General features: G+C 40.9%; 1 protein-coding gene across 1 annotated transcript; it reads left to right on the forward strand.

Annotated features, from left to right (window-relative positions):
• Positions 1-3,929: 3,929 nt before the first annotated feature.
• Positions 3,930-7,772, forward strand: Rps27l (ribosomal protein S27 like). The gene is made up of 4 exons (XM_008853015.3): positions 3,930-4,077; positions 4,777-4,885; positions 5,766-5,876; positions 7,584-7,772. The coding sequence occupies exons 1-4, from the start codon at positions 4,072-4,074 to the stop codon at positions 7,610-7,612; spliced, it is 255 nt and encodes an 84-aa protein (XP_008851237.1). The 5' UTR covers positions 3,930-4,071; the 3' UTR covers positions 7,613-7,772.
• The last annotated feature ends 3,595 nt before the right edge of the window (positions 7,773-11,367 follow it).

Below are 11,367 nucleotides of genomic sequence, written 5' to 3' on the forward strand. Positions count from 1 at the left end.
CTATAGTTTCCTGGAAGGGGGGTGGGGAATAGCAGGTGGGGGTCAGGGCATGCCAGGGTATGTCTAGGCATGTCTAAAGCAGCAGCCAAGCATTTTACAGAAGCTAAAAGAGCAATTAGTGGGGGTCTGGAGGGATTGGGGGGTAGCGGGTGAATGAAAAGGGTCTCAAGGGTTCTACACTTTTACAAAACCACTAAGCCATTTCACCCCTCAACTGTTTTTTTTTTAATTATCAACTAGAACAGTGAATTTGTAGTGACATTCATTGAGCGCTTGCAATACTCTGCACTGCCTTATTCTATCTTCATTTAACCTTATGAAATATTCATTTTAGGGGGTTCGGAGATAGCTTGGTGGGTAAAGTATTTGCCATACAAGTACAGAGACCTGAATTTGATCCACAGCATCCATATAAATAACCAGGCGGGATGGCACATATTTGTAATTCCAGTATGGGGAGTCCCAAACAGGAGAATCCCTGGCACATGCCTTTAATCCCAGCACTCAGGAAGCAGAGGTATGCCAGTGTCTGTGAAATTGAGACAAGCTTGGTCTTCATAGTGAGTTCCAGGCCACAGGGAGACCCTATCTAAAAACAAAACAACAACAACAACAAAAACAAAAAAAGAAAAAAAAGAAACAAACAAAATAAAAACAAGAAAAACTAAGTAGATGGCTCCAGAGGAACTTATACCAAGGTTGACTTCTGGCCTCCATAAGCACACACGCACACACACACACACACACACACACACACACACATACATGGACTATTTTCATTTATAGGAAAACAACTTGAGAGGCTTAAGTGGCTGAGTTAAGTTTCTGTGCTCCAAGGAAAGAGGGTTTACATTGCTGCTCTGTGTATTGCAGAAATTTTAAAAAACAGTTGAGTAAGTTTTTTGCTGTGAATAAACAGAACACCATTCTTCTTAACACTTTGAGTCCTTTAACTATTAGTCTTTGAATCAGCTTTTATCTAATGGAAAAACAGAATTTCATTTCTTTTGCTTATGCACATTTCCCCAGAGAAGCAGCTGCAGTTACTACATGTAATCCTAAACTAAATACAAATTGTTTTCCTGAGTTTAGAAAGGACTTAACTGAGGCCTACCCAGAATTCAGTGGTCTTTTTTTTTAACCAAATTCAGAAAGAGGAATGATCAAAGGCATGCATCAAGAAAAGTCTAGTAAAGTTATAACTAGAACTAGAACTAGAACTAGCTGAACCACGTGGCTAATCCACAAAGAATAACTATCAAATCAGCTATGTTGAACACAGAGCTCACTGCATTGCTGGGGAGCTTAGTACTAAGCATCCAAGGAGAGAATAAATCCTGACCTTCAAGAAACATACCATAGTAGAAAACAGACACAGGGAACATGAAATAGCAGTACCTAAACATGAAAAAGAAAACCCCACAAGACGCGACATAAAAGAAAAAGCAAGAGATTTGAAATATGCGGGTTTGAATAGATAATATTAAAAGCTTCTGAGCTGGTGGTATAGCTCAGTAAAGTCCTAGGTTTGATTCTCAACACTACAAAAGCAAAACAAAGCACCATTTTATGATTGTTTTAAAAATCACCCAAAGGAGTCTAGATGGCTGCACTTGCATTGGACCCAGGTTTGGCTCCCAGTACTCAGGGCTGCTAACAGCCATCTGTAATTCCCATTCCAAGGCATCTGATGCCCTCTTCTGGCCTTTATGGGCATTGCATGCACATGGTGTACCTCTATACACGCAGGCAAAACATAACACATAAAAAATAAAGATAAATAAAATTTTAAAATTAACAAATAGAAAAAACAAAAAAAAATTAATAGGAAATGTTGGGGAAAATATTTGCAACATATATGATTCATGTTGAATATCCTTATTATGGAAGGATAAATAAGAAATAGATGAACATCTCAATAGAAAAGTGTTAGCAACATTGGTATATGAAAAATGTTCACTGAAATCACAGTGAAGTGTGAAAAAATTCGACTTAGTTCTTTTAGACTGACTAGGCTAGAGGACAGCAAAATATTCAGTATGGCCAAGGATGCAAAACATGTATTCTCACACATTTTTACTTGGAATGCAAATTAACTTTAAAAAAAAAATAAAACATTTGTGTTGTGTGTGTATGTGTGTGGGTGTGCATGTGCCGTGCCATGCATGTAGAGGTCAGAGGACAACTTTCAGGAGCCAACTTTTCTCCTTCCACTCTGTGAGTTCTAGGTATCAAACTCAGATCATAAGGCTTGGCAACAAAGCACTTTACCCCACTGAGCCATCTTGCTGGCCCTGTTTTAACTTTTTTAGAGGATAATTTGACAAGTTCTTTTTATAATGTATAGAACTTTTTTTTGACTTAGCAACTTCTCTTTTAGGAAATTTATCCCAGGGAAAATAAAGATATACCCCAAACCTTATCTACAAAAATGTTCCCTGTAGTGTTGTTTAGTTGTGAAAGATCAGGATCAGGAGGAAAACAGTGAGATTAGGATTTGACAAAATTGGGTGATGCGTACCTAGGTCTTCACTACTGTATTGTTTCTCTATTGTTGCTATAAGAAATTACTATAAACTTAATGGATTAAAACAATACAGTGTTTTTAAAATTTTTTATTTATTACTTTTTTATGTGTATGAGTGTATTGCCTGCATGTAGGTCTTTGCACCCGTGTCGTGCAATACCCGCGGAGGACAGAACAGGCCATTGGATCCCCTGGAACTGAAGTTACAGTTGTTAGCTGCCATGTGGGTGCTGGGATTCGAACCCATGTCTTCTGCAAGAACAACCAGTGTTCTTAACAGCTGAGCCATCTCTCCAGTCCCAATACAATACAAATTTTATCTCACAGTTCTGTACTTTAAAAGGTTTGACCCAGGTCTCAATGGGTTAAAATCGAGGACTTGGGAGAGCTGTGTTCCTTTCTGGATTCTCAATCCCTTGACTTCCTGCATGTTAGAAGGCTGCCCTCATTCCTTGACTCACAGTCCCTTCTTCCATCTTCAAAGACTGTCATCTCAGCATTCTAGAGGCTGAAGAGGGAGAATCAGGAGTCTGAGGCTATCCGGGATTATACAGCAAGACCCTGTCTTGAAAACACAAATGAAACAGACAAAAACAACAGCAAAGCCAACAACCTTAATTACACTTGCCAAGTGTAATTACGTTTACAGGGATCAGAACATTGACATCTTCAGGGCCATTCAGGGGTTGGGGGGTGGGGGGTGTTTCTTGGTGCATCAAACACAACAGCAAATGGGTACTGTTTAAAAGGGATTTCAGAGCAAAGCAAACCTGAGGTAAAGCCATATAATGTATAGAACTTGGAACACTGTACCTTAGAAGGTGTGTACACAAGCTATTAACCTGTTTCACATCCCTTTTTGTCAGATCTTACTAGTTAATCCTATTTATTCATTCATTTATTTTTCGGTGCTGGGGATTGAACCCAGGGTTTCATGCATGCAGAGAAAGCACTCAGGTAACTGCGTTACATTCCTAACCTCAGTAACTTTCTTTCTTTTTTTTTTTTTTGTCTTTTTGAGACAGGGTCTCCCTGTAGCTCCAGCTGTCCTGGAACTCACTATGTAGACCAGGCTGGCCTTGAACTCACAAAGATCCTCCTGCCTCTGCCTCCCAAGTGCTGGGATTAAAGGCGTGTGCCACCACGCCCGGCCCAGTAACATATTTTTAACACACTGAACAGAGACTAGTCATGTCACTCCTTGTGCCCCTTGTAAAGTGAACAGGGAGCGGCTGGCTGGCCTGGCTTCACTTTACAATGCCCAAGGCCGAACGCTCCTCCCCTGGCCTTGGGCTCGCTGGCAAAGGCTGCAGCCAGCCTAACGCAGAAGCCAGTAAATTCCTAGGCCCAGGCCCTTGCTCAGTGCCTGCCACCCTCACTCAGTTAGTTGCCCCGGCCAGCCGTCGGGCGGAGCCGCACCACCGAGACGAGCGCCCAGAGCGGCCGGCCTGGCGTCCCGTCCGCCCCACCCCGCCGCCTCTATCCCGGAAGTTGATGCCGGGCTCTTGCCAGACCTGGAGCGGCAGTGCGGAGAAGCGGTCACCATGCCTGTGAGTGGTTTACTTGGGACTCGGGGAGTATTTCGGGCTTTCAGTGAGTCCGGCGACCCGGGGTTGGCTGGGCCCGGCGGCTCCCGGGTGAGTGCTGCCCGCCGAGGCCGGGACTCTCGGACGGCGGGCACGCTGGGCTTGTCCGGACTTGCCCAGCCCGGTTTGGCTGGCCCTGCCTGGGCGGGAGCCTGGCGAAGCGCAGCCGCCCCTGCTGTGTCGACTGGATCCGGCCGGCCGGAGTGCTTCCGAGTCCTCGGGCTTCGTGGCTCGCGCACTCTGCCTTCTCTGGGGAGAGGTTTTCTCGTTTTGGCTGTCCACGCTGTTGCTGACATTCATCCCTCCAGGGCCGGCACACGTCAGCCCACTCCTGGCAGTCAGAGCAGACGTTGAACCCCGGGCCAGAAATCACCCTGGCGTCGGTGGTTTCAGCGAATCAAGGGCCCGAGAGTCTCGTTCTTACTTAGCTCTGTTGAAGTGAAGAACGGAATCACCTTGCCCATATGTGTCCTGATCGCCATAAAGTCCTATTATAGGGACTCGGCCAACACAGTGTGGATGAAAGCAATCCGAATTTTAAAAGTAACTTGTAACATCTGAAGTGTCGCCTCTACTTTCTATGTGTAGTCCGTGTATGGCTTGTTTAAACAGGCCAGCCTTGTGGTTTAACTCCAGCAGTAAATAATACGTTTTCTTATTCAGTTGGCTAGAGATTTGCTACATCCGTCCTTGGAAGAGGAAAAGAAAAAACATAAAAAGAAACGGCTAGTTCAAAGCCCAAATTCTTATTTCATGGATGTAAAATGTCCAGGTAAGATTACAGTTCTTATTTTCCTAAAGGAAATGTCCGAAAAGATTGAAAGTTTCTAAATCAGGACCCTCGGTTGAATAGAAGTGAGATTACAGAATTGTCACACGGGAGATTTTTGTAATAAACTCAAACCAAAGTAGAAACATGGGAGGTGAAGATGGTCCAAGGCTAGTCATCAGATTTATTAGATTTAGACTGTTCATAAAGGTGGATGATTTTTCTTTTGCATCATGCACTGAAAGTATGCTTATTGTTCACTCTGAAACTGTACTGTTCAATGTGTTGACCATTATCCATACATGTGTGCCGTAGTTGGAGTGTGGCCAGTGAAAATGGAGATGGTTTTTAAGAGAAAAATACACTGAACTTTGAAGACATAGCATGAAAAAAACCAAACATCTATTACATGCTGAAATTACTGTTTTTGAAATACTAACTTTAATAAAAATATTTCACCTTTAAAAGAGATTAATGTGGCAGGGATGAAGAGATGACTCTGGTAAAGAGATGGCTCTGTGGTTAAGAGCACTGGCTATTCTTATAGGGAACCAGGACTCAGTTACCAGCACCTTCATGAATGGTCCATAACCCCAGCTCCAGGGGACCCAACGTCCTCTTCTGGCCTCCGTGGGCATAGCATGTATAGGTGAACTTACATACATGCAGGCAGAACATTCATACAAAAATAAAATAAAAATAACATAGCCACTGTAATAGTTTTACATATATGGCTTGCTGTTACAGCAAGCACCAATGTTTATGGAAAATGTATAAAACTTTACTGATATAAATATTTGTGTATTACTAAACGTAAGATGAACTGGTACTGGTTTTTATCTTTTCACATTTTATAATTATATTGCCTCCCTTCCCTTTTTAGGTTGCTACAAGATTACTACGGTTTTCAGCCATGCTCAGACAGTGGTTCTTTGTGTAGGTTGTTCAACAGTGTTGTGCCAGCCTACAGGAGGAAAGGCCAGACTCACAGAAGGTATATCATTTGGCATTTTCTAACCTAGTGATGAGATTTAAAAATTTTTTCTGTGGGGGTGGTCTTTTTGAGACAGGGTCTCCCTGTAGCCCCAGCTGGCCTTGAACTCACAGAGATCCACCTCCCTCTGCCTCCTGAGCAGCTGGGACTAAAGGCGTGTGCCACCACGGCTGGCTATGAGATTCCTGGCTATGAGATTTAATTTTTTTTATTTAAGTTGAGTCCCTAGTTCCATTAAATAGATTTATGCTCTTGACATCGTAGTGATCTTTATTTTTCACATTTAGAATGGCCAGATCTTAATATTCATCTATGCACTTAGCTTGGAATAAATTAAAAACAAATCAGAATGAAAGCAAGTATAATTGCATATAGTAGGACACAGGACTTTTTAAGCTGGGGATTTTTTGTTTTTGTGTTTTTTTACATTTTATTTATTATTTTTATTTTATGTGTATGAGTGCATTGCCTGCGTATATGTGAGTGTACCCATGTCGTGCAGTGCCACAGAGGTCAGAAGGCGGCTTTGGGATTTCCCTGGAACTGGAGTTAAGGACAGTTTGTCACCACCATGTGGGTGCTGGAAATTGAACCTGTGTCCTCTGCAAGAGCAGTCAGTACTTTTAACCACTGAGCCATCTCTCCAGCCCCAAAACTATGGGGTTTTTAAGACACTTTATTTTGTATGTATTTGGTTCATATGACTTAAGACTTTTCTTATCACTACCACCTAATGAACAGATAACTAAAATTTAGTATCAATTAAATACCCTACTTTAATACAATAAGAAAAAAGAATTGTGTGTATAGTTTTCCATAGTGGTATAGACAAATTTGTACTTCCATGATACTTGAAATTTGTGATATTTTTGGGAGCTTGTGAATTCCACGTTCTAGTAGAAAATCCAAGATCTATTCTGTGTGGTTGGGTGAGATCTGAGTACAAAGTCAACAAAACGCATGTAAGAGTCATATCGCTCTTAATATTCACATGGAAGATTGCTGAAACTTTTATTTCATGCCATCATTTTGGAAGTTTACATGAATATGCTGAGAGATGAGGTAAAAGTGGGCATCTGTAGCATAATGCCTAACATCTGAGAAGAATGCTAATAAAGTTACTTTCTTGGGAAACTGAGAAGAGGAAGGGGGGAATATGTATCTTCAAAACAGTTTTAACAATTGAATTCAAGTTTATGATCTTAAATAGATTTCATTGTAGCACTTGAAACATGAGTGACCATTATGATTATGTTAGAATAAAATCTGATAACATTTATTATAGAAAATTTATGGTGTTAATCATAATATCCCTAAAACTTAATTTTTCTATTTAAAATCTACTATCTCTAAATGTAGTTAATCTAAGATTCCTAAAACTTGAGTTCTTTTACTTAAAAAGTACATTTTGGGCTGGAGAGATGGCTCAGTGGTTAAGAACACTGAATGTTCTTGCAGAAGACCCGAGTTCAAATCCCAACACCCACATGGCAGCTAACAACTGTCTGTAACTCCAGTTCTAGGGGATCGGACGCCTTCTTCTGACCTCCGCGGGCATTGCATGACATAGGTGCACTTCCATATGTGCAGGCAATACACACATACATATAAAATAAAAATAATAAAATATTTTTAAGTACATTTTTGCCACTAATATTACACCAAAAATGGAATAAACTTTAATATACTGTCATGATTCCTTTGCAGGCTGTTCATTTAGAAGAAAGCAACACTAATGATCTATACAACTTCCTGCATTTGTGTTTTCTCACAGAAAGCCTTAAGTTCAGTTGCTCTACCAAGACCATATAATTATGTTTGATTTTGTAAGCTATAAATAATAATCTCCTATTTTGGTGTCAGTTTTTCAATAAAGTTTTAATTATGGACAGATTCTCCCCCTGCTTTTTTTCTTTTTAAAAGGGTGCTGTACATTTAGTTGTACTATGTATTTGATCTTGGTTTAAACTTTAAAAAAGTATATTCTGATGGATTATGTGTCCCATTTCAAAGCATAGACCCTAAATACTTTATTTTCAGACCACTGTAACTTGCAATGAGTGGAGTTAAATGTCTCTTTTTAGGATACTACAGCTACGTTTTCACAAGTGTAGATAAGAGTTCTGTCAAGTCATGGTGTTTGCTATTGATCCATGCTTACGTGTTCTTTTAGTTTTGTTTCAAAGGGGTTGCCAAAATAGCAAATTTTCTCAATTTATTTCTGTTTTGCATAGTCTGCCTCACTTCCTACTATACCAGGTCATCTGTTTTCTTATCTACAAAACCTCACCTTAGAAAGAATTAGGGCTGGGACTGTAGCTTAGTGGTAGAACACTTGCCCAACACACATGAGTCCCTAGGTTCAATGCCTAGTACTGCCCAAAGAAAAAATAAATTTCCCGTGAATTTAAAGGCCTACATTTTGCCGGGTGTTGTGGCACATAGCTTTAATGCCAGCACTGGGGAAACAGCGGCAGGCAGACCTTTGAGATTGAGGCCAGCCTGATCTACATAGGCCATCTGGGGCTACAGAAAGCCCTGTCTCAAACACAAAACCTACATTTAAAATATTTCTTAGGGATGTAGTTTTGGTGACACTCTATACCAATAGAGCTGCCCCTGCTTTCTAGACCCAGAGCTCAGAAGACCCTCAGCTTTAGCCCTGTCAGTGTTGTTTCCATTGAATATCTTTTCCTAAGGTGATATATTCAGAAAAGGGACTATAAGAGGATAGAGTTACAATGTTGTCTTTGTTTTGGTTTTATATTATTTTGAAGGTCATATTCTTTATTTGCAGTCAAATTTTCTAGTTAAAATCTTATTTACTAGCCAAGTGCCAAGTGTGGTATGTGCCTTTAATCTCAGCACTTGGGAGACAGGCAGGTCTGGTCTACATAGTGAGTTCCAAGCCAGCCAGGGATGCAGAATAAGATCCTGTCTCAGAAACAAACAAAACTGAAAGAAACCACAGCTGGAGCTGGAGAGATGACTCATTATTATTGGGGATGGAAAATTGCTCAGTGATAGAGCAGTTGCCCAAGATGTGCAAGGCCCTGGGTTTAGTTCTAAACACTACAAAAAAAAATAATATAGATTTGTGTGTGTGTGTGTGTGTGTGTGTGTGTGTGTGTGTGCGTGTGCATGAGTGTATTACTTGCATGTAAGTGCACCCATGTCATGAAATGCCTGTGGAGGTCAGAAGAAGGTGTCAGATTCCCTGGAACTGGAGTGTTAGCTGCCATATGGGTGGTAGGAACTGAACCTGGAGTCTCTGCAAAGCAGCCAGTGTTCTTAACCACTGAGCCATCTCTCCAACCCTGTATTTTCAGTAGTTTAAAAAATTTTTAATGTTATGTGTGTGAATGTTTTGCCTACATGTATAGAAGTGTACCCACGTTGTCCGGTGCCTGAGGAGGCCAGAAGACATCAGATCCCCTGGAATTGGAGTTACTGATGAACCCAGGTCCTCTGCAAGAACAGCTAGGGCTCTTAACCACTGAGCCATCTCTCCAGCCCCAACTTACTTATTTTACTAAACTGCATTGATAAAGTTTCATCCCACAAAGTAGGACTTTTTTGGACTAGCCAGTTTTTAGCATTTTTTAAAATATGGGAAGACAGGATAATGCCTAAAACAGCCTTTAGATATAGCTGGGTTTGAAGCATGTTCTAGTGGTTGGTGGTTTGTGATTTATGGAAATATAAAAATTGTACTTGAGAGTCTCCCAGTAGTGCTAGCTGGCCTGAAACCCAGAGTTCAAGGGCTCGGTGCTGGAATTAAAGGTGTGTACACTATGTCTGGCTACTTTAAAGTTTTGAACATAAAGTTGCATAACATGAAATGCTTAGCATGGTGTTTTCACACAGTAAAGGCTGCTGTTAGTAGTGTTTTGTTTGTTTTTCTAATAAGGAGTTGTGTCTGTTCAAACTAAAAGTACTTTCAAGTTTTGTTTTTTCCCATATTTTTCTCCTTGAAAAACAAGTGCACAACTGTGCTAGCAACTGCTTGCTGCAAAACAAACCACACTCAAAAAAAATTTAATGGCTTAAGATAGTAATGACTTGTCATTTCTCATGATTATGTAAGTTGGCTGGTTACTCTGCTGGTCTCATCTCGGTTCACTTAACATGGCTTTAGCTGAAGGTAAAGCTGAGTTGAGTCCAAAACGGTTCTAGTCACATGCCTGGCAACTGGTGACAGAAGCTGGGGCATCTCGGTTCTCCAGTAAGTCTGGCTTCCTTACATGGTGTCAGTGGGTGGTATTCTGAGAGTGAAGACAAGCTTAAAGCTGAAGAGTAGGACCTTGTACAGCATTTCTACCACATTTGATGTCTTTAAGAGTCTGAAGAAACAGCTCTGCCTTTGATGGAAAGGGTGGTAAAATTACATGGATAGGTTACATGCCCAATAGAATGGGAGGAAGCTGTGGCTTCTAAACAATTTACTTCCTTTGGAAGGACTATAGAATTTACCAAGGTCTCTGACTAGATTGTCAGGCCAGTAGGGGATCCACCTGTCTTCTCCCTAGCACTGGTGTTAGACACAACCATACCCTTTTACATGACTTCTGGGGACCTAAACTTGGATCCTGAAGCTTGCATGGTAGGTACTTTACTGACTGCCATCTCTCCAGTCACTAACAGAAACTCTTAACTATGGGTTTTCGAGAGGAAGGAGAGAACCAACACCACAATTGTCTTCTGACTTTGCGTGCCATATCACACACCCTCCTCCCTGCACAATCATGCATGCATATAACTTTTTTTTAAAGACTACCAAAAAAAAAAAAAAAAAAACCCAAAACTTTAAAACAGCTAGCCCAAAACACTAAATTCACAGGGGTCCTCTCTCCAAGGATTGCCCTGCACCTGGAGTTCATTTATAGTGTACTTCCTGATGCCCACAATGCTCTCCCAATTTAAATGCTACTTTGGTGGCTCCAGGTATCTTTCAGAATATGGTTTGTGTGCCAAGGTTCAGCCACTTACACTGATAAGGCATTATTAAAGCTGTTTTTGCAAACTTAAAAATTATAAGTTGATTTAGTCACAATAATGCATACTCAGATTTTAATGAGCGCCCCCCCCCCCCTGCAAAGCTGAGGCCCAAACCCTGGGCCTTGCATTTGCTAGGCAAGCGCTCTTCCACTAAGCTAAATTTACCCTAACCCCACATACTCAAATTTTAAAGGAACTAAGGAAGTCATGGCATTTTTATGTTTATCAAAAGGGATGAACTGAAAATTTAACAAAACATGAACACTGACCCTAGAGATCAAGGGAAGCCAGAAAGATGAAATGGACCTGTTTAAAAGAACTGCTACTCTCTTTATATAAAAATTCACACAACCCAAACTGCTTTTTAAAAAATTATTTATTCATTTATTTATTTAGTTAGTTTATTTTGGTCTTTTTGAGACAGGGTCTCCCTATAGCCCCAGCTGGCCTGGAACTCAGAGATCTGCCTGCCTCTGTGTGCTGCCTCCCAAAT

This window comes from Nannospalax galili, unplaced genomic scaffold (assembly GCF_000622305.1).
Source record: "Nannospalax galili isolate Female #2095 unplaced genomic scaffold, S.galili_v1.0 scaffold407, whole genome shotgun sequence".
Classification (NCBI taxonomy): Eukaryota; Metazoa; Chordata; class Mammalia; order Rodentia; family Spalacidae; genus Nannospalax; species Nannospalax galili.

What these genes read in the sequence shown, in the direction of transcription:
- Rps27l (XM_008853015.3), top strand. An exon ending in CATGGATGTAAAATGTCCAG is followed by an intron (nt 4,886 to 5,765) that starts GTAAGATTACAG and finishes TTCCCTTTTTAG; the next exon opens with GTTGCTACAAGATTACTACG. An exon ending in AAAGGCCAGACTCACAGAAG is followed by an intron (nt 5,877 to 7,583) that starts GTATATCATTTG and finishes ATTCCTTTGCAG; the next exon opens with GCTGTTCATTTAGAAGAAAG.